Source organism: Cibotium barometz, chromosome 54, assembly GCF_041138505.1.
Source record: "Cibotium barometz isolate CiBa-2024 chromosome 54, ASM4113850v1, whole genome shotgun sequence".
NCBI lineage: Eukaryota > Viridiplantae > Streptophyta > Polypodiopsida > Cyatheales > Cibotiaceae > Cibotium > Cibotium barometz.
In genome coordinates, this window is record NC_141099.1 from 7823345 (window position 1) to 7847612 (window position 24268).

A 24268-nucleotide genomic window follows, 5' to 3' on the forward strand; every position below is an offset into this window, starting at 1 on the left:
GATTGAAAGACCCATATATATTCCTTTGTCTTCACGGGCATCTGAAGACGCCTCAGCAAGCGTAAAGACAAGCAAACTGCAGACAAATAGTACAAAAGCAGTGAGGATGCAACAATTTCTCGCTCTGAAACACTCACATTAACTGGACTGTTTTGGCCTGTTCTAATCATCTAGCTTCTTCTGGGTACCCTTGTCAGGAAGGGTTTTTCTTCTCACTTCCATTTTTTTTCGATACTTCATTGGCCCTCAAAACCTTCAAAGGCGCAGCAATTCAATCGCAAGTTTGAGTTCGCTTCAAATTTGCCAACTTCATATACCCATTACCTCACCGCGCAAAAGCAAAACAGCCCAATCTTTGATTTCGGTTTTGGGTTTGTCTCCAATACCAGAATTCTGGTTTTGGGCTTGAGTTGGCAACCCAATTCTGGTTTTGGATTTGCTTCAGAACCCAATTCTGGTTTTGGATTTGCTTCAGAACCCAATTCCAGTTTGGCTGGATTTGCTTCAAAACCCAATTCTGGTTTTGGTTTTGCTTCAGACACCGATTCCGGTTTTTGGCTTTCGTCAGAACCCAATCCTGGTTTTGGGGTTTCCTGAGAACCCTACTCTGATTTGAGGTTTGCTTCAGAACCCTACTTTAAGTTTTGCTTCAGAACCCAGGCAGTTTATTTCAAAACCCAATGGCAGTTTTTGGCTTCAGACGTGTGGTGGTTGCATTTTCTGGTTTGCTTCAGAATTTTAGCAGTACAATCCCTGCTTTCAGTTTGCTCCAGTTTGTGTTTTAGCTTAATAGCGCATTTTTTGTTTGAATCTGTTTTGAAAAACCCACCCTTCTGTTTTAAGCCAGCAGACATCACGGTCTAATTCCCATTTCTCCTTCTGGGTTGCTTCAAACTTTAAATTTGGGTATTGGGTTGGCTTCATAACACCTAATCTGATTTTGGCCCTGGGCTTTGTAGTGCATATGGATCACCTTGTACAAGTACAGGAAAGGGAGATTGCCATTAACTTTGAGCTCGGCTGCAAATGCAGAACCACATTACACCTCCGGAACCTCATGCACACAATGCCTGTTGCATTCAAACTGCAAACAACTTCCCCGAACAAGTTCTGTGTTCGGCCACCCAATGGCTACATCTTGCCACTCGCTGAATACATCCTCGATATTATCCTGAAGCCGCAGCTGGAGCTTCCCCCTACCATCCCCTTTAGTCAAGAGAGGTTTGTTCTTAAAACAGCTCTCGTGCCCATCAACTCTGACAGCATTGGCTTGCCAGAGAGAGTCCCAGACAAATGGTTTTCATCCCACAAGACCCAGGTATTCATAGACGCCAAACTCAAGGTAGTGTACATTGGGGCCTCTTTACTTCGGTACTCTGTAGCTAGTGAGGATGCATTGGCAGTGAAACAAATACTCATCAGGCAGACTGGAGCTTCTCTTGCTGGTGAAGATGGAAGGACGGCATTGCACATAGCTGCATCCATTGGCAACTTGGACATAATGGCTGTTTTGCTGCAGTTTGGAGCAGAGATAGATGCGGTGGATGCAATCGGTAGAACACCATTGTGGGAGGCTGTATCTGGAGGGCACGTTGAGGTGGTAAAAGAGCTTCTTGTCCGTGGTGCATGTACGGAAGTGAATGACTCCCTAAAGGGGGGTCGCATGGCCGCCATTCATGTATCTGCCACACTGAAGAGCGTGGAAATTCTTAAAGAGTTGATAAAAAATGGAGCCAGCCTTGACACAATGGATAGTGAGGGGCGAACAGCACTGCATTTCGCCATAGAAGCAGGAAGGATCGAGAGCGTGAAGATTCTTCTGCATGCAGGGGCCGATAAGAATGCACAAAGGGTGGACGGGAGAACAGCCCTGTTCATTGCTGCTGAGAAGGGGCTGTCTGAGATGGCACATTTGCTTCTGGAAGGTGGAGCCGATACCCACATCAAAGCGAAAAATGGACAGTCAGCATCAGAAGTGGCCGAAGAGAGGGGACATGTAAGTGCATTGTTTTTTGGCTGGTGCTGTATTAATTGTTTGAAAACACTGTTGAGATGTGATTAGAGTGCTGGTGTGACCACAACCATGTGTGCAGGTAGACATTGTGGAGGCCATTGAGGCAGGGGAGGAGCTCCTGCAAGCAGCAAGACGGGGCAATGTAGATGCAGTGGCTGCTTTGCTGCAGCATGCAGGTGGCAAGAGAGCATGGGCAAGTGATAGTGCAGGGTGGACAGCACTGCATATCGCTGCTTTCAAGGGCCATGCACAGGTTGTACGTCAGCTGCTTCTCTCAGAGGGTGGTGCAGCAGCACTACGGCAAGGAGATGCAGAGGGCCACACTCCATTGCACTGTGCTGCCGAAGGAGGCCGCATGGCAGTGGTGGAACTCCTCTTGGCTATGGGTGCTGATCCACTTGCCACCAGCAGCCGTGGTGCTACACCCGCTGAGCTGGCAACTGCATTAGGCTTCACTGCAATTGCCAAACTGTTACAGCACCGAGCCTCCAACCCTGCCATCACTTGTCCGTTGCAGGGGCTGCTTGACACCCAAGACTTGCAGGGACTAAACAGCATGCCTTCCATCAAGCCTCATCGATGGTCAGTATCCCCCAGCCCTCATCGCTCCACTCTCGGCACACCCCCTGTCACCCCTAGCCCCCATCACAAAACACTTCTATCTGCCTCTCCAATGCAATCCACCACCCCCAAAGACATCAATCAATTGCAATGCAATACACCCCAGCAACAACTCCATGGTACGAAGCCATGTTCAGCTCACAAGGTATCCCACTCCATGAATTTGGAACCAATCATGGCCAGCCATGGTCTTGCTCCCTGCGACCAGCATTTCCCACACCTCATAGCCTCTCCTTCGTCAAAGAGACCCCAAAATTCAAATGTGCAAGAGATGGCAACAGCCCATTCACAGCACCGTTGCCCGCAACCAACTGCTTCACCTGCATCAAATAAATTGTCCCCGATGCTGGAGACACAGCAAAATTCCCAAATGAATGAAACCCTATCTCCTGAGTCAACCACCCTTGGCCAATATGCAATGATCGATCAGACTGTCAATCACAACAAAGGGATCACTAGTTGCGACCAGTCTTGGCCAAAACCAGCTTCTCCCCCATCACTCCACAGAAAGCAGAAGTCAGACAAGGAGAAGATGAAATATCCTGCTGCTGCCAAACGGACACAATACACATCCCTTGAGAGCAGTGAAGGTCTTCACTTTTCCCACCAACATTATCCAAAGACAACTTTCTGCCCATTGCTGGATGGGGATCATGTATCTGAAATGGAGACGAGCTTTCATGCATCAAACGAGTCAATGCAGTGCAAGACAACAGTTGAGTTTATGGGTGATGAAGATCTTCACCATTATGACCCCTGTTCTCTGCAGCTGTATGCTTCTCCATCGCTGAAGAAAAATCAGAAACAGATGATAGACACACAATACCCTGCACCAAGTATGCTTTTGCAAAGCATAGGCATCAAGGATGTCCTCTGTGAAGAGCAGTATTGTTCAGAACCAATGCATAATTCTCAAAAGCATGAGCGGTTTCAGCAATTACAAGTGGAGGAAATGCAAAACTCAGAAGTTTCTGCACTTCAGTTACAAAACATGACACCAAATCAGGTAAAGGATAACCACAGTCTTACTCTTCACTATGAGCATTGTTTGAGGCAAAGTGCTGCCACTTTGTTCAAGCAGGCACAAAGCATGCCAGAGGAGACAGCAATCCCAGCATCAACAAGGCTTTTGCAAAGCAGGGCATTGGGACAGTATGTGACTGGTGAGGACGTCCTGCATGGCAATCAACACCGTCTGACGGCTTCTTCATTGTTGAAGAAGAATCAGCAAGTAAGTACGGAGGAAAGACTTTCTGCACAGACAAGGCTACTGCAGTCCACAACACCACGGCAGCAGCCAGCAGCTCGTGCAGATCTTTCGAGATGTGGTCAACATCCATCAATGCCGAGTGTTTCTCCATCACGGAGTCGGGATCAAGGACCACAGGCAGGTGAGAATGCATACCCTTTATCATCCAACATCAAAGGTCTTGCCCTAAAAAAACATTCATCCTCAGCACAGCCACAATCTATGACGGATCCATGTGCAGGCATCAAAGATCTTGCCCTCGACAACCCTTCATTGACAGCAGAACGAGAATCTATGATGGTGGGTCCATATGGGGGCATCAAGGGTCTTGTGCTCAACAACCAACACCACAAGGTGGCTGACATAACAAGAATGGCGGAGATGAAATCCCTAGCATCAAGTAGACTGTCGGAGGATCAATATACAAGCAGTGATCTTGCCCAGATTTCAAAAATCCACAATCCAGCTGCTTCCCCACTTCTTAAAGGGCAGCAAAGGCCATACACGGAGCAAGCATACTCTTCTGAATCACTCACACCATCAAATCATATGCCTCCAGAACAATCCCTTCAAAGCAAACATGCCACCCATGTCCACCACCTTTTCACACAGCCGCCAGCTGCCTCTTCATTGCTGAGAAGGGATTCGGCTTCACTGAAAGAAGAGGTGATGAGACATGATGGCCACCATTTCCCTCGTCCTCCTCCACCCAGAAGGGATCAAATATTGCAAATGGAGGAGACCCCATCGCCTGCAAGCACCAAATCAGCATGCAAGGTATCTTGGAATGATCAAAATATGCCAGTATTTACTCCCCCATTGACAATCAAGCAGTTGAGGAAACCAGTGAGCATGCCAATCCTAAGAAACAGAAATTCACCCTCGCATTTACGTCTAGAGCCATCAGAAGAAGTTCCCAAACAACAGACAGCAGCTGCAGGAACAACTGTGGAACAGCAAGCAAAGGCAAAAACTGTCACCTTCAGAGAGCTTTTTGAACAGGGCACTTTCTGAACCTTGTCCCACTCAAGCTGTGTGCAGACATGATTTCACTACCCTGCATAAACAATGCATCAAAAGTGAATCTGCTCAGGGAAGGAGTATTAGATCCTGGCTGCATTTGATTGGCTACTCATAGAATGCATGAGAGCCAGATAGTTGCATTCCAATGCAGAAAAAAAGGAGCAACTGAGAAAACACATGGAATTTAAAATTGTTTTACATGTACACTATGCCATGTACTGCTATTCATTCCTATCTTTAAACCCATTGGATCTAATGAAAACAAAGCCTTCTTTATTATGGCACCCAGTATTCTCCGCATCTCGTAGGAAACCCATTACTCTCATAACTAAGCAGTGATTCACAAGTGGGTGAGGATGAGGAGAGATGTGGTACACATTATCTATAGTGAGGATGGGTGCAGACATAATCTATAATAACCCACATGCATTGTATGTGCCTTTCCATGCATGCCCTAGGAGCGGGTGGCTGTAATGCTTAATCTATAATAAGGGTATACAACTTGTACACACTTGCCAATGCATACCCTGCGGTGGGTGGCTGCAGTGGCTCTAGTGGCAGCAATGGTAATAATCTTGGCCAAGTCTCCTTTGATGTTGAAAAGAGTGCACCCATCTAGCAGGAGATATGCATACCATCTTGAAACATACAATCAAGATATCAACAGGCTGGGTGATGATCTACTCCACTGCTTGCTTCTCTTCAGAATGTCCCTGCATGTTTTTTTTTTCCAGGGAAAAAGACACTTCTATTAGTTAAAAGCTAAATGTACATGCTCAGAACCCTCAATAGAGGTGAAGAGAAAGGGTGGTTCTGGGGGGCACACATGCAGCCTGTAATACCAAGAGATCTCACCGTCCCTCCGGGCGCCATGTGCGCAGAGATGGACTCAATTGGCAGGTGTGAGAATGCCCTAAATGGCCTCGCTGCTGCAATGGGCCCGCCATATATGCCAAGCAGCAATGCTAATGATGATCTCCCATCCTTGACCAGTGCCTACAGACCAAGTCTCTGAAGATAGGTTGGGAGTAGGAACTGTCTCTAACCTGTATGTAGTAGTGTGGAGCCTACTCCCTTGCAACCTCCTCGTAGGCAAGGGCTGGGCCGGCCTCTATCACCCAGGCTACTGCCCCCATGTGATACACTTACCATCATACTTGCTGAAATTTGGTTGACTGCGAATGATGGTGGTTGATGCTGCTGCGGGCTGCTGGCTGCTGGCTGGTGACACCTATGACTGGGGAGACTGAGAAGAGCTGCTGATACCTCAAGTGTATGGCCTCCTTTTCCCGTTGGTGTTCGAGTAACATACGTTCTCGATCAAGCTCACGTTGGTGTTCCCGAGCGGCGAGTTCAGCCTGACGCCAGTCTTCGTCGATCCTGCGTTGGGCTTCCTCATAGTCCCGTCTTTCTTCTTTTTCTCTTCTCCTTCGGGCCTCGTCCTCTCTCCTTTGTTGTTCCATCTGAAAGAAGAGGGAGATGTAGTCGGGTGCTGCTGGAGGTGTAGAAGGACGTGCTGCTGCTGCTGCCTCCAAGAGTTGGAGACGCTCCATGAGTAGCTGGTTCTGAGCTCTAAGAAGAGCTATGGTGTCTGCTGTAGGCGGAAGAACAAGGTCTCCTTCGGGGGAGACGTCTTCCGGCTGATGAGTACTCTCTCCTGTAGACATGATGCTGAAGTCGGTGGTCGTGCCGGAACGCAATCTAACCATCCAAGGATGCCCCCACGCTAGGATACGGTGTGTGTGGACAATCTGAATCTGATACCAATGTGATATGCAGCGGAAGTCTTTGTATTGGAAGATCCTGTCACACAAATGCTCACACCGTCTTCTGTATCCTGAGTTTTGTGAGTTTAGCAATCCATTTCAATACTTCAAACTTTAAAGAGATGAGAGAGAGAGATATGAGAACTGTACACCAGATTGGGTCCCGAATTACCCACTAAAGGGCCCCCTATCCCGATAACAAGATAGTATTTGCTTTATTTCTTTAGAGAGAATGACTGTGGACTGTAGATAAGCCAAACGCAAGATCTCGGAGGATCGGAGAGTGGTTGATCTGTACACTGCTGTAGAAACACCTCGATGACTTGATCCCGAGCCTATGCACTCTTCCCAAGGGCATGAGGAAGGGCTGCACACCTGAGGCTGAGAGAAGAAGAAGGTGGACTGTTCTACACTATGTTAGAATGCTGAAAACACTTATGAATGCTGTGTTACCTTCACCAGATGACTGCTGCATGTGTGGATGATGCATAGAAGGCTGGACACTGATGCAAACAGCACATTCAGGGCTGGAAACTGCTGTAGACTGAATCTTCAGGGCTGGAAATTGCTGTGGACAGAAACGCTAGCCTGTAGAGATGTTGTGGATTGAAACGCATGAGAAAACAGAGGCTGCAGGCTGCTGCTGTACGGCTGGACAGAAAACGCAGGACTGCTGTACGGCTGGGCAAAAACGCAGGACTGTTGTGCTGAATCTGGCGTTGAACTGGGCTGAATGGTGTGCTGAATCTGGGCCTGAATGGATGCTGAAGGCAGGCGCCTAGGGCTGACTGAAGCTATGGTTTCTCAAGGGGCTGGAGAAGCAAGCTTATGGGCTCTAGGGCTGGATTAGTCTAGGGCTGAAAGCAAGGGGTGCTCCTAGGGCTGAGGAGGAGAGCTCTTAGCACAATGAAGACTGAATGAGAAAATAGGCTCTATGCAAGCCTATTTATACTAACTGGAGGTTGGTCATTTAATAAAGTTTTATATTTATAAATGCCCAATAATGCAAATAATGCTAAATAAATACTAATAAATATGGAAAAAATACCAGATAAATCCCAGTAAATTCCCTAAGACTTCGGGGATGTTCTAAATGATGCACAGGCATATGCATGCATATTATGCAGGATGCAGAGTGCTTTCTGATGCAAACCCTAAGGCTTCTACTGACTCTACATGCATGAATGATTCTCTCCAAGTGGGTTAAGAGACTTGACTAACTGACTGACCCGCTAAGGCTGAGGAATGACCTACGTAGCTCGTGCCTCACTTATCCTGGACTGAGGATGTACAATGGGGTCACGGCGTACGACAATTATCATCCTATTGGGTTCTAAAACTGTACAACTGTTGCACTTCTGATGATGAGCCATCTTGTCACCATGCACTGAGTGCAGAGTGCATGTGACATTGGTCTAGTCATATTTTTTCTTTTCAGCATAGGGACACCCAGTATAGTACTCGTTGGCCAACCTTTAAGAAAGAGCTTTATGCTGTGATTCATGCTCTCAAGGTTTGAAGACATTATTTATATGGCTCCAAGTTTGTGGTATTGACTGATCATCAGTCAATCAAGTATGTGTGTGATGCAGATGATTTGAGAGGAAGGAAAGCTCGTTGGGCTGAGTCAATGCAAGATTTTGATTTTGAGATCCGTTATCAGAAAGGGTCCATGAATAATGTTGTAGATGCGCTTAGTCAAATTAGAGAGGTGAATACTTTGTCGTTCACCAAGATTTCTACTGACTTATTTCAGTCATTGAGAGAGCTTTGCAGGATTGATAGTTATTTTGGTCCATTTTGGCAGAAGATCCAGGACGGGAGCTCATTGATTGACCAAGACTCAATGACCGAGCAGTCTACCATTCAGGCTGCAGGAGGCCAGTGGACGATTCGGAATGGTTTATTCCGTAATGACAAAATTTGTGTACCACAGATCCCGGACATTAGGTCCAAGATTCTTAAGGAGTGTCATGACGCCCCTTCTACTGGACACCCTGGGGTACACAGGACGCTATCGTTAGTGAAACGCACTTTTTATTGGTCAAAGATGAAAGGGTATGTAGAAGATTATGTTCTCAAGTGTCAAATTTGTCAGGTAAATAAAGCTGAACGCTTTAGACAGGCTGGGTTGTTGCATCCTTTGCAAATCCCAGGTAATAAATGGGAAAGTATTTCCATGGATTTTATTACTGGATTGCCAAGAACACATCAAGGCCACGATTCTATTTGGGTTGTGGTAAATCGCTTGACAAAAAATGGCTAGATTTTTACCGATCCGAAAGACTATTACAGCTACGCAATTAGCACGGCAGTTCATCGAGCAATTGTTTAGACTGTACGGGTTACCGCAGGACATAGTCAGTGATAGTTTACGAGTGATTTTTGGAAACTTGTTTTTGAGAAGTTGGAAACAGCTTTGAATTTGAGTTTCTCTGATCATCCTCAATCTGATGGCCAGACTGAAAGAATGAATCAGATTTTGGAGGATATGCTTCGAGCATATGTATCCAAAAGACAGAGTTCTTGGGACGATTATCTTCCTATGTTAGAATTTGCATATAACAGTACTAAGTATACGAGTACAGGTTTTAGTCCTTTCATGCTTATGTATGGTTTTCAACCTAGATCACTTGTTACAGTAGGATTCTCACGACTTCAGCATGATGCAACACGTAATTTTTTGCAAGATTTGCAGGAAATGTTACAAGTTGCGAAGGAATCTATTAGAAGTGCTCAAGACCGAGACAGATTTTATTCTAATAGACATCGTTCACCCAGAGAGTTTTTTGAAGGAACGATGGTGTATTTGCGAGTTCCAAAAGATACCGAGACTTTACGGACAGGTCGATCTCCGAAATTATCCCCTAGATACTGTGGACCATTTCGTATTACACGACGGATTGGTTCAGTTGCATATGAATTGGATTTGCCTTCTCATGTGAAAGTTCATCCTGTATTTCATGTCAGTAGACTTAAGGAAGTACTGGGATTCTTGGATTTCGTGAAAGAAGATTGCGTAATACGCTTATCACGGAATACAAGATCAAGTGGAAGAATCATGTTGAGGAGGACGCTACATGGGAGAAATTAACTACTCTTCAGAGAGATTATCCTGGCTTTTTAGTGAGGTCAGGAGTGAGCTCTTAGAGGAAGGGGAGTATGTCATGTGCACAGTGTGTATCTATCGTGTGCTACACGCACGCAAGACTAGCTTCGAGGTTTGGGAAAGCTTGGAGCTAGGCAGGCTGATTGGCGAGCTGAGTTAGGGATAGACTTATGGACGGGCACCCAAGTATGGACGGGCGGGTGCCCAAGTGTGGACACCCGATGACCGGCCAAGAGCCTATAAAAGGGTGGCCAAGGTTAGTCATTAGTGATATAGAGAGTCTCGCGAGTTTGTGAGAGCTCTATGGTCTTGGAGCCTCGCTCTAGTACAGACGTGCACCTGCTTTACGCAGCCGAGGCCGGCAGCAATCTCGAGGCCCGCGAGGGTAGCTTCGTGGCAGTATGGGACGTCGCGAGGAGGAGATTGGTCTGTACATCAACCTAGTTAGCTCAGCTCGTGGCTCGGTGGGAATAGCCAAGACTGTGGGCTTGCCCACGGCTGTCATGGTTGGGAGGTGAGTCAGGCCTGCACCCCCTTGTTGTTTGTTTGTTTGTTTGCAGGATTCGAGTCTCGTACCGGGAGCGTTCTACGAGGAGATCCTTGGGGATTTGACACGGAGCGGAACGAGGTTGTCGTCAACAGAGATGTGGTTTTTGATTAGCATGATCCAGTTTCCACTATTGATGAGCCGCCACTTCTTGGAGACCCAGATGATTCTGATGATGATTCCCAGTCAAATGTTCCGGCTAGACAACCTCAATCAGTTGAGGAGGTTGAGCCCACGGCTGGAGATAAGCCCCACATTAGCAGGAGGCTCCACGTTCTGTTTTGAGTACCCAGGTAGTTGTTATGTTAGACACTCTTCGGGAGTCAGGTGTTACTATGAAGCTTCCCTCTGAATGGACCACAAAGAACGGACCTTGAAGATCGCATACAGTTCGTGACAAACGTCATTCAGCGGAGCTCTTACAGGTAAACTATGCTTTGATGTCTTGTATCATGCAGGACAAAGAGCCCACTTCCATCAAGGAAGCCCTTGCACAGGATACTTGGAGGAAAGCCATGCACGTGGAACTAGATGCCATACAGAAGAATAAAACTTGGGAGTTGGTTTCGAGGCCATCGAAACGGTATGTCATTGGTATCAAGTGGGTCTTTAAGACCAAGTATACATTAGATGGGTCGGTGGACAAACACAAAGCCGGACTTGTGGCTAAGGGTTATGCTCAGCGGCCTAGCATCGACTATGAGGATACCTTTGCACCAACAGCGAGGATGACCACGATTCGGACCGTTCTTGCCCTTGCTTCTTCTCAGCGGTGGCCCGTATATCAGATGGATGTGAAATCCGCATTCCTTAATGGTGACCTACAGGAGGAGGTGTATGTTGAGCAGCCTCCAGGCTTTGAGGTTCCAAGATCAAAGGGGATGGTTTACAGGTTGCGGAAGGCCTTGTATGGTCTTAAGGGTTATGCTCAGTGGCCTAGCATCGACTATGAGGATTCCTTTGCACCGACAGCGAGGATGACCACGATTCGGACCGTTCTTGCCCTTGCTTCTTCTCAACGGTGGCCCGTATATCAGATGGATGTGAAATCCACATTCCTTAATGGTGACCTGCAGGAGGAGGTGTATGTTGAGCAGCCTCCAGGCTTTGAGGTTCCAAGATCAAAGGGGATGGTTTACAGGTTGCTGAAGGCCTTGTATGGTCTTAAGCAGGCTCCCAAGGCTTGGAATCGGAAGATTGATTCCTTCTTTCTACAGACTAGATTTCAGAGACCAGTTGCAGATCCTAACTTGTATCTCTTTCGGGAACATGGCATGGTCACGTTGATCATCCTTTATGTGGATGACCTCATTCTCACTGGCGGTCATGTGGAGCACATTGCAGTGACGAAGGCTACCTTGTCAAAGGAGTTTGAGATGACAGATTTAGGCTTACTCCACTTCTTTTTGGGATTGGAGATCTGGCATACCCAGAGAGGGTTCTTTATCTCTCAGTAGCGGTATGTCCATGAGTTGTTTAAGGCCTTTGGGATGGAGAACTGCAAGCCTATCACGTCACCGATGGACCCGAACACGAAGCTTACAGTGAATGATCCTTGTGAGCCAGTTAATGCCTCTCTGTTGTACCGGAAGTTGGTTGGTTCATTGATCTGGTTGCTAAACACCAGATTGGACTTGAGCTTTCCTGTGGGGCTGTTGAGCTCATTTATGCAGACGTCGTTGAAGTCTCATTGGGATGCAGGATTGCGGATCTTGCAATATTTGTAGGGTATGAAGGATCTTGGACTCTTCTACGACACTAGAGGTGAAACGAAGGACCGAGTTCGACTGCAAGGTTGGAGTGACTCAAATTGGGGAGGAGATCCAGACATGAGGAGATCTACATCAGGCTACAGTTTTACCCTCGGCTTAGGAGCTGTTTCATGGAGCAGCAAGAGGCAGCCGACTATTGCCTTGTCGTCTATGGAGGCAGAGTACTGGGCTGCTTGTGGTGCTGCTTGCGAAGTTCTGTGGCTGCGGAGGTTGCTTGGCAAGATTGGGTTTCCACAGAAGGAGCCCACGGTCATCCAGTGTGATAACCAGAGTTGTATCGCTATTGCTCGGAACCCGGTCTTCCATGCCCGAACCAAGCACATAGAGATACAATATCACTTTGTTCATGAGAAGATCTTGACTGGTAACATCTTGTTTCTTTATTGTTCAACGGAGGACAATGCGGCAGACCTCTTCCACGAAGTCTCTACCTGAGGCTATGCTCCGGCGGCACTCCAGCTCACTGGGGTTGGTTCGACATCCAGGAGCTGAGAGGGGGTGTTAGTAGTCATCTCCTATCTGTACACTATACCAGGGCCTCTGTTGTGGGTGTGCCTGCTCGTTTTAGTGTTTTCCCATTTTTCCTCGCTCTCCATTTATTTTCCCCATTTTTCAGAGGTGTGGCTGGGCTGTCGGCTGTCCCCAGATGCTGGCCGACAGCATGCTCTAGTACTCGACCTGCCCAGGTGACCTGGCCGACTTGCTCATGTGCTAGTCGGGGGCTGTCCATTTGCTGGTCGTGAGCATGGGCTGTTGTCGGCCTGTTTTAGGCTGGCCGACCAGCAACCTGGGGCCATATAAAATGGCCCCCTTATCCCCACACTTCGCATTGTGTATTCCGGGATTTTCTCTAGTGTATATAGCAGATTTACACAACTTCTCTCTCTCTCTTTCATCTACATTTTGCTCTGTACAGCAGTTGTCCATTTGTTAGGCTGGCCGACCAGCAACCTGGGGCCATATAAAATGGCCCCCTTACCCCCACACTTCGCATTGTGTATTCCGGGATTTTCTCTAGTGTATATAGCAGAGTTACACAGCTTCTCTCTCTCTCTTTCATCTACATTTTGCTCTTTACAGCAGTTGTCCATTTGTTGGGGATAGCACATAGAGTGGCCCCTTAAATCCTAAGGATTTAAGGGGCCACTCTATGTGTTATCCCCAACAAATGGACAACAACAGTTGGCACCTAGGAAAAGATACAATTTCTGCGTTTTTTTATCTAGAGAGCGCCTACATGCGCTTGTGAAACAGTTTGAAGAAGCCTCTGCGTTGCACAAATCAGCCCGCACTTCCCAGTTTTGTGCCCACCATCTCTCAAGTTGGTTGTGTTGATTTGAGCCTCTTTTTTCTTTGATTTTGCAAAAAAAAATAGAGATTTTGAAATTTGGGGGTTTTCATGCCAGGGTGCCAATCCAACCCTGCCTTTGTCAAGATGCCTCGCACTAAGGATGCCATGTGGGCCCATGTCACTACTGTATCAAAATATGGTGGTTCAAGCACCCAAAAGTGGAAATGCAATTTTTGCATGGTTTGCTCAGGAGGGTCCATAATCCATGTTAAGGCCCATTTCACAAGCATTAGCTAAGAGCTTTGATCATTCATGGCTAACTTTCAGGGTTCAGGACATTTGACGGGTTTGGAACAACCGGTGGGATTGATTCCATAGACCAATCCACGCAGTTGCCCACATATTACACCCTCTCTGGCAACATATTTTTTACATATTACAAACTTATATATAAATTTTGGGGCTTGTAACCCCCCCCCCCTCTTTTGTATGAAACGTTTTTGAAACGTCTGGGAAATGAAATAAACGTTTCTGAAACGTTCATTAAATGTGTTTCATGAAACGCCTAGCAACTATGTTGTAACACGCGGAAGCTTTGGGGGTCCTCTTTCAGCCCTAAACACTCCTGGAAACATGTTGATGCAAAACGCAGATATGAAGAGAGAGTAGAGAGAGAGAGATATGCTAGAAATTCAGTATATTAATATGGTACAAAAAGGTACCTCCACTACAGCCATAGGCTGCCTTATACAAAAGGTGGTAAACACCCAAAATCTTGTCCTACTCTAGGAACCTAAGGACCCAACTCTTATGGAGTTGAATGAATATAACATTGAGCACCTACGCCTTTTATAGGCCTTTGGACACCTGGACTGCAGCAATCGGTCAGCCGACAGGGCCCCTTTTCTCCATATATGCTGGTCGGCCACCAGAAATGCTGAAGCGCTGAAGCCCCTTCTTCTGATACAGCCGACTCCCACTGTGATGCAACCGACAGCACCTGTGTGCAGCCGGCAAAGCCTTCCTTCTCTTCTGATGCAGCCGACAGAGCCTTCCTTCTCTTCCATGCCTTGCTCCAAGTCCAACACTTGTCCTCTTCTGTATCTTGTGCTCAAAATCCTAACTCTATCTGGTTCATACTCTTTATCTGGCTGCCTCTTCTAGACCAGCACCTGAGAATGTCCATGGCATCTTTCATGCACATGACATCCCCCTCTGCTAAACTTGATGACGGGATTCCAACCTGTTCTTGGATGACTATCATCATCCCAATCTTTTCCCGAAGTCCCTCTGTCATCCATCCAATATGAAGAGAGAGTAGAGAGAGAGAGATATGTTGGAAATTCAGTATATTAATATGGTACAAAAAGGTACCTCCACTACAGCCATAGGCTGCCTTATACAAAAGGTGGTAAACACCCAAAATCTTGTCCTACTCTAGTGTCATGTGCATCACAGATGCCATGGACATTCTCAGGGCTAGATCCAGAAGAGGCAGCCACATAAAGAGCAGAACCAGACAGAGCCAGGGATTGGAGCACAAGTGGCCAGTTTGGATGTGGAGAAGAACCAGGGTACAGTCGGCTGAGTATAGGAGCTGTCGGCTGTACCAGAAAGCATGTCGGCTGACGTCAGCAATGCCAGGAAGGTGTGGCAGCAGCAGGCGCATCAAGGACAAAAAGCACATCCAGTCGGCTGGATTAAAGGGGCTTTAATGAACATGTAACTGGCCGACCAGCAGTCGGCCAGTTCATCATTTATTCCAAGGGGCTATAAATAGCCCCCCTTGCTCATAGAATTAATCACTCTCTCCCACTAGGGGATTGGGTCACTAGAGGTCCCAAAGGGGACAGAATTTAGGTTTAATCACCTTTTTATGAAGGCAGCCCATGGCTGCAAAGATATGTACCTTTTTGTACCATAGTATATACTGAATTTCCAGCACTTCTCACTCTCTCTCTCTACTCTCTCTCTACCTGCGTTTTTTCATCAGATGGTGCGTTTTTGCATCAGAAGGTTTCCAAGAGTGTTTAGGGCTGAAAGAAGACTACCCAGAGCTTCCGCGCGTTACATTGGTATCAGAGCATCAGGCTCAGCCAAGCTAAACACTGATTCAGTCCCATATGATGGTGTACAGGTCCAAGGTACAGGAAAGTACACGGATTCGAAGCCCAAGGCGAGGAGCACAGAAGCGGGAAGAACTCCCAGGAGGTTTGTTGGTGGTGTTCCACAGTGCCAGATGGGGATGGCAGTTCCGTGAGCCAGATAGGTTCTCAGGTAACGGTCCCAAGGGAGGATGATCCTCCAAGGGTGATGTGAGAGTGCCAGACTCAGTTCCAGGAACGAAGACCAAGACGGTGTTCAGAGCCAGGGCAGGAATGGATTGTGGACTAGAGGAAGACCAGATGCATAGATCTTCATCAGAGACTGAGTGGTTTGGAGAACAGAACGGATTTTCAGAGAAAAAAGGTTTGCCAGGGATGGATGTTGACAGAGGGACTTCGGAACAGGATTGGGATGATGACAGTCATCCAAGAGCAGGTTGGATTCCCGTCATCAAGTTTAGCAGAGGGGGATGTCATGTGCATCACAGATGCCATGGACATTCTCAGGGCTAGATCCAGAAGAGGCAGCCAAATAAAGAGCAGAACCAGACAGAGCCAGGGATTGGAGCACAAGTGGCCAGTTTGGATGTGGAGAAGAACCAGGGTACAGTCGGCTGAGTATAGGAGCTGTCGGCTGTACCAGAAAGCATGTCGGCTGACGTCAGCAATGCCAGGAAGGTGTGGCAGCAGCAGGCGCATCAAGGACAAAAAGCACATCCAGTCGGCTGGATTAAAGGGGCTTTAATGAACATGTAACTGGCCGACCAGCAGTCGGCCAGTTCATCATTTATTCCAAGGGGCTATAAATAGCCCCCCTTGCTCATAGAATTAATCACTCTCTCCCACTAGGGGATTGGGTCACTAGAGGTCCCAAAGGGGACAGAATTTAGGTTTAATCACCTTTTTATGAAGGCAGCCCATGGCTGCAAAGATATGTACCTTTTTGTACCATAGTATTATACTGAATTTCCAGCACTTCTCACTCTCTCTCTCTACTCTCTCTCTACCTGCGTTTTTGCATCAGATGGTGCGTTTTTGCATCAGAAGGTTTCCAAGAGTGTTTAGGGCTGAAAGAAGACTACCCAGAGCTTCCGCGCGTTACATCTAGGACCCTAAGGACCCAACTCTTATGGAGTTGAATGAATATAACATTGAGCACCTATGCCTTTTATAGGCCTTTGGACACCTAGACTGCGGCAGTCGGTCAGTCGACAGGGCCCCTTTTCTCCATATATGCTGGTCGGCCACCAGAGACGCTGAAGCGCTGAAGCCCCTTCTTCTGATACAACCGACTCCCACTGTGATGCAACCGACAGCACCTGTGTGCAGCCGACAGAGAGCCTTCCTTCTCTTCCATGCCTTGCTCCAAGTCCAACACTTGTCCTCTTTTGTATCTTGTGCTCAAAATCCTAACTCTATCTGGTTCATACTCTTTATCTGGCTGCCTCTTCTGGACCAGCACCTGAGAATGTCCATGGCATCTTTCATGCACATGACATCCCCCTCTACTAAACTTGATGACGGGATTCCAACCTGTTCTTGGATGACTGTCATCATCCCAATCTTTTCCCGAAGTCCCTCTGTCATCCATCCAATATGAAGAGAGAGTAGAGAGAGAGAGAGATGCTGGAAATTCAGTATATTAATATGGTACAAAAAGGTACCTCCACTACAGCCATAGGCTGCCTTATACAAAAGGTGGTAAACACCCAAAATCTTGTCCTACTCTAGGACCCTAAGGACCCAACTCTTATGGAGTTGAATGAATATAACATTGAGCACCTACGCCTTTTATAGGCCTTTGGACACCTGGACTGCAGCAGTCGGTCAGCTGACAAGGCCCCTTTTCTCCATATATGCTGGTCGGCCACCAGAAACGCTGAAGCGCTGAAGCCCCTTCTTCTGATACAGCCGACTCCCACTGTGATGCAACCGACAGCACCTGTGTGCAGCCGACAGAGCCTTCCTTCTCTTCCATGCCTTTGCTCCAAGTCCAACACTTGTCCTCTTCAGTATCTTGTGCTCAAAATCCTAACTCTATCTGGTTCATACTCTTTATCTGGCTGCCTCTTCTGGACCAGCACCTAAGAATGTCCATGGCATCTTTCATGCACATGACATATGTCTACAAGGACCAGGCCGACAGTAGTTGGGTACAGGTAGGGGCAGTTCCATGAGCCTATAAATAGGCTAGAGCACTTCATTGTGTAGTCATTCGATCTGATAGAAGGGATAGGTCTTAGGCTTAGGTGTTTTCTTTTTGGAGGCCATTTTGGCTAGGATCTATGTACATCTTGATACATATATACAGGAAACACTATTTCAACAACAACTCTCTCTTTTCTATGTTCATCTTTGTGTTTTGCACAATTCTTAAGACACGCAATTCTTCCGCATGTTACACTACTCTGGTAAAGACGCTTCATCCAAATGCTCAGAAGAAGGGAAGCAAGTTGGTCCTCATGACACAATCTATCCCCACTTGGCATCCCAAATATTTGACCAGGGTGCCACGGGAAATCCACTGAAAAAGACTCAATTGGCTGCCAAGCTAGGGTGGGTGAGGATCCAACCAAGAGTCCACACAACTTGTGGCAGTTGATTTGAGTGCCAGAAGCTAGGCAGAAGTCTTCAACGGCAAGCACAAATCTCTGCAGGTTCTCTTCCTCTTCAGAGAGGTAGTAGGCAGCTGTGTCACCTGCAAACTGTTAGAAATTGTGCATCTCACTGTATTTGGGGTATTGCCTATTTATGAGGTTTTATCCATTTATCTTCTTTTTAGTAGGTCATGGGCAGTCGGCCAACTCCCTAGCATCACTATAAAAGGGGACCTCCTCTATTCACTTGTTATCTCATCTAACCTATTTGACAGGCATATGTTCTACACCATCTGCTGGGCTGATATTGCCATTGTAAAAGCCTCTTGCTACATAACATGATGTTCATTGTTTGATGTCTCTCTCTCCTCTCTCCTACGTTTTGCTTCCGCATTGTGCAACTTTATCTTGGTATCAGTCGCTTAGGTGACCGGCACTCAAGGCGACGCAGTGAGTTTCCTTACTACAAGAAGTTCAATGTTTTGGGAGCAGAAGAAGGCTTGCGTTTTTTCCCCCACATGCAGCAAACGGCTGCGTTTTGTGCAAATTTCCAAGCGGCTGCGTTTTTCCTCACCACTTGGCTGCTGCGTTTTCATCCTAAAGGCTGCATTTTTCACATTGGTGGCTGCGTTTTTTCTTCTAGGGTGTTGTGCTTCAGCTTTGGTGGCTGCGTTTTTGTGGTGGCAGCAACTCTTTCTCTCCTATGCTTTCTCCATCATCCGTTGTTGGTGGTGCGTGGGCTGTGTTTTCAGCTTTGGGCAGCAGTGGAGGTGTTTCTTCCCGTGTGCTCCAGCCTTGCCTTTTGCTTGAGAGGGGCCTGTCGGTCCTGTGCTTTCGCGGTGTTGGCCTGTGGAGCAGATCTCTGGACAGCAGTTGGTGGTCCTCTCCTTCACGGTGTTGGCCTGTGGAGCAGATCTCTGGACAGCAGTTGGTGGTCCTCTCCTTCGCGTGTGGAGCGCCATAGACTTATGGCATCTTCAGCCGACCTCTTCTTCGATGGATCTACCTACTTTGTGGGTGTTTTCCGGTTAAGTTTTGGTGGACTGTTTGCTACTGTCCAGTCCTTCATCTCTCAATTTTGAGAGGGGACTGCTTGCTTTTGCCATGGATATGGATTCCCTCTTGGAGGAGGCACCTATCCTTGTTTCTCAAGAGCAGGTAAGGTTCCCTCCTAGTGGACGAGATCAAGCACTTGCTATAGTGCAACAGCCAGGACGGTGTCACTGCTACCCTTCTGGAAAGCAGGTTGATTTGGCCAAGGATTGCAAGACCAAAGGTACAACCCAAGCCAAGACCAAGTTTTCAAAGACGAGCAATGATCATATACAATATGATGACTCAGATACTTCTAGTGCTGCAACAGCCAGGGAGGACCTGGATAGTCAGCTTCTATAGTTATACATATAGTTCTCCCCATGTGCTTCTAGCTAGAGGACGCTTGTGGGCGAGAGAGGGGACTGTTAGTAGCTCCATTTTTGGTGCATGGGATCCGTGACTTGGAGTTCCAAGCATTAAAAATATCTGGCAAGACAAGTTCATTTTAGAGCTATGGACTAGACGTCTTCCACGTCTATTACTTGGTGTCGCAGAGATTATGAACTAGATGTGTTCTAAGTTCATTGTTCAAGGTTTTTGAAATGTGATGTGTTCAAAGTCCACTGTTGGGGGATAATGGACATTGTGTGTCTAGCAGTTGATCATTTTATTCTTGGAGTTCACTGCACACTTGTGTGGAAATTCGGTGCCAAGCAAAGTTCCATGCTATTCGTGGTGGCCTTTTGTTTCGAGGAAACAAGTTGGCGGATGCTCTTTCCGAGGTGTATCTAGTACTGCGCAATACTAGAGTGTCCATGGTTGCATCTTGATCAGCTTATCTTCTTCAGACTCTTGCATGCTATGAGTTGTAGAGAGGGTGTTAGAAATTGTGCATCGCACTGTATTTGGGGTATTGCCTATTTCTAAGGTTTTATCCATTTATCTTCTTTTTAGTAAGTCGTGGGCAATCGGCCAACTCCCGAGCATCACTATAAAAGGGGTCCTCCTCTATTCACTTGCATGATGTTCATTGTCTGATGTCCCGCTCTCTCCTTTGCTCTCCCTTTCTCCTATGTTTTGCTTCCGCATTGTGCAACTTTATCACAAACTTGCAGTCAAGTAACTACTATTGGGATCTGATGGGTGAGGATCCAACCAAGAATCCACACGACTCGTGCAAGTTGATCTAAGTGCTAGAAGCTAGGCAGAAGTCTTCAATGGAAAGCGCAAATCTCTGCAGATTCCCTTCCTCTTCAGAGAGGTAGTGGGCGGTTGTCACCTGCAAACTTGGAGTCAAGTAATGCCTACTGGGATCTAATGGCGAGGTGAAGACCATGGAGTCTGACCCACTACAGGGACAAAAAACGGCTCATCACCTCTGCAACGAAGAGGAAGAGAAAAGGGGCAAGAGGGCAACGAACTGCACTAGAAATCGTAAAACTGTCCCCTTTGGCCCCCTAGATAAGGACATAGCTGTGGGCGTGGTGGAATGGAGCATTGAGACTCCTCGGAACCAACGAGCCGAGAACCCCATTTGCAGCATGGTGCCCACGAGGAAAGCCGAATCTACTCTGTCGTAGGCTTTCTCGAAGACCAGGAAGGAGCAGAACTGCCATATCCCTCCGTTGGAGGCAAGCCATGGCGATCGCCTCCCAGAAGGTAAAGAGGATGCTCCTATACTAAATGAGCCCTGCCATGGATCAAATCTGGAAGGTGAGGCTGAAGGTCGCAACTAATGGCTTTGGTGAGGATTTCATAGGCTCAACCAAGGAGGGTGATGGGGTGCCACTGTCGTACCTCCAAACAATCGACTCCCTCCTTGGGAATCAGCTGGATGACCCCTCCGAGAGCTGCTCTGGCATGTGGCTTGTGATCATGATCTCGTTGAAGGCTGCCCAAAAACCACCTCCCATGAGATGCCAATGACAAAGAAAGAGGGAAACCGGCAGGCTGCCGTCTGCTCCGGGGGGCACTTGTCACCAGGAGGGTCCGAAGAGCGTCCCTCAGCTCGTCACTCGAGAAGAGGAAGCTCAAAAAACGCTAGAAACCAGGGGAGAAAACCTCACGTGTGCTGCTAAACACTCTCCCGCTGCTCGATCTTGGGGGTGAGAGGATCGGCTGAGAGCAGCCCTCTGTAGACACCTTTGGCAAAGGCCCGCACCTGTGGGGGATCTAACTCAATGGTGCCATCAGTACTCAAAAAATCCCGAGTTGCCCTGTCTCCTACCTGGGTTCAGAAGGATGCAATACCTGAACTCCACGGAGGGCACAAAGACTCTCATATTCTTCTGTGAGATAGTGTCTTGAGATGAATCTCCTCAATCAAGCAGATCTCTGTGCAGTCAGTCTCCATCTGGGCCTCCAACTAGGGGCTATCTGGGGTCTGCTTGTGAAAGCGCTAATGAAGGGTAGCAAGGCTCCTCTCCTGCTCTCGAAACGAGACAAGTAATCCTGGGCAACCCTTTGTAGAAGAGTACCAATCTCTCGAAGACCCAAGTCTAAATCTGCTGCAGCTGAGCCCTGACTAAAAGAGAGCTTCCCAGATCACCTCGACCTGCCTGCCTATCTCGGTGAGCTGAGCCCTGACTGAAAGTGAGCTTCCCAGATCACACATGCCTGCCTATCTCGGTGTGCTGAATCAAGCTCTTGGGGATGCGGGCACTCTGATGCCTCTCTAGGTCTCCAGGGGTCCAGTGAAGGAGGACATGGGCATGGTCTGAGGGAGTGGTGCCTTCAATGATGCCAATCATGCATAGTTAGATCACTATTTATGTATTGTATAGAGCATACAGTAGCATAGATAAAGAGAACACACATGAAGCTCTCTAATGCATGCATATTAGAGGAAAAATAGCATGCACATTTAACGAAAAGTACTTGCATATTAGAGCAATGGAGAGAAAAAATAGCATGCACATTTAACGAAAAGTACTTGCATAAATGATTAGGAGGGGAAAAGAGCTTAGCTCTTCTATGCTAATCCAAAGAAGTAAGCAATGTAGCAAAACCTCCAAAACATAAAAATTAAAAATGGTATTAGAAGCAAGCATTGAATGATCTTTACCTACCAAGAACGATAGAAATCGAAAAAGCCTAAAACACCATACGTATTTGCTCACAAAGAGGAGAGCACCAAGGAGTTGTCTACATGGAGCAAAACAAAGCTTAGTGTTGCTAATCTAAACCCTAAAGTGATTACCTTAGGGAGCCCATAAGGCTAGCCAAGTTGTTCCAATCCATACTCGACCTCAAATATTGCCTTTATATGGAAGATATTAAAACATGATTAACGTTAAGTAAGACTAGATTGAGCATAATGTCACTAGGGATGTCCTCATTTTTATCCTTATTTAACTTTCCCCAAAAAGATTGTGATTTCTATTATATGTGGTTATTCCTCAACTGCACACGACCCCCTTATATGTGGTTATTCCCTGATCCCCCTTCATTGCGCACTACCTTTAATCACTCCATTACATGCATGCTACCATCATGATCAAGAATACACCAACTCAAATATAGCAAGAGACTCAAGCAAGAAAAATAAAAAGAGAGAAGATAAGAGAATAGAGAGCTCACTAGAATTGTATTGTTTAATGCCAATAATGAGTTTTTTACAAGGACTTATTTGCAAGGAACTTGTATCCACATGTGCCCCACCAAAACTTAAAAAATAGTATTTGGCCTACTAGGAGATTGAGCTCTTGCTCCTTACCATGCCATTTTGTGCACCGTCATGTGTGCTCTTGCACCCCCCTAGACCCAACAATGCATAAACAAACACACCATTGAAAAGATAAATAAACAAAAAAATATTGTTTAAAACTAGGATGCTTGGGTAGCTTTATCTACTTTTACATGAAGTGATCGAAGAAACATGAATACTTGGAAAGGGTGCCAGAGGCACGTCCACTATCGATGAACCGCACACCTATGCATATGACGGATGGAGATCTTGAAGCACCTTGCAAAAAGGATAATTACAAATTGGTTAGCATATCTAAATCTGAGTTACACATCGTTTTTCAAGTCATATGAATTTTGTGCTTGTTTGTGCAAGTGACAAGCTAACAATGGCATTACTCCGTCCTCATCATTCAAGAGGCAATATTAGCTTACTAGAAATTCCTCCTGTGGATCCCTAGAACCCTTTACACCTTTGCAAAATTCACATCCTTAGATTCACATGTTCCACTTAAATTCATCAACATCATCAAAGTAGATCTTTTCAAGAATAACTCGTCCGATGATCTTGGTTATTTCACTTGCATCAAAGTGTTGTGGATAGTCGACACAAGTGCTATTGAAACATATTACTCTTTCATGGAGGTTTGCACATTCTTGAAATATGGGTGTAGCAAAATTTGTTGAAGTATCTATGTTCTTATGGATGAGTTCATTCCTCTCGTCAATAGGTCGAAACAACATGCAACCTCTTTGCAAATCCTAGTTTGGTTTCCTCATCCACAACAAAATTATCATATTGTATAAGGGATTTCTGAGTCTTTGCTCTTTGGCATTGCTCCCTTTTCCTTGAAGCCTTGTATTCCCTAATGATATCCTTTAGACAACTTGTGCAAGACCTATAAATTATGGATTTTTGTGTCGGGCAGAAAGTGTCTTCTTTGTGCATTTGCATTGCCATCAATGCAAAAGCAATCAGCTAGGTAGTCTCACTTGCCAAAAGTATATAAAAGGCATAGTCTAGATCATTAATCTCTCTCTTAGTGTAAATTGGTTATAGATTAGGCTGTCCATTATCCTTTTTGGGAAGCCCAAAGAAAACGGAAAATGTACCTTTCTATACTATGTGAATATACTCAATATATAGCCATCTCTCTCTCTCTCTCTCTCTCTCTCTCTCTCTCTCTCTCTCTCTCTCTCTCTCTCTCTCTATTATCTATATATGCTGATTGTTCTTACGTCAAGTGTTCCTATGCAAGCTGAAAAAAGACTACCCACAGCCTCCGCATGTAACAACATGTGTCATTGAGTAGAGGTTCCATATAAGAAACATGGGTTGTGCTTTCCAAGTCTTGATCCTTGTTCACACAGTAAGGCAGGATTGGAAATATGTTCCAAAGCTGATGAACACCATATGCTTGACCAAATCTAGAGTTCTATAGTTGATTGGAGTGC

The 24268-nt window shown here is 46.5% G+C and overlaps 1 protein-coding gene across 1 annotated transcript; it reads left to right on the forward strand.

Annotated features, from left to right (window-relative positions):
• Positions 1-287: 287 nt before the first annotated feature.
• Positions 288-5612, forward strand: LOC147607820 (uncharacterized). The gene is made up of 3 exons (XM_086789666.1): positions 288-617; positions 960-1996; positions 2094-5612. Exons 2-3 carry the CDS (start codon positions 965-967, stop codon positions 4896-4898), a joined length of 3837 nt encoding a protein of 1278 aa, XP_086645792.1. The 5' UTR covers positions 288-617; positions 960-964; the 3' UTR covers positions 4899-5612.
• Positions 5613-24268: the final 18656 nt, after the last annotated feature.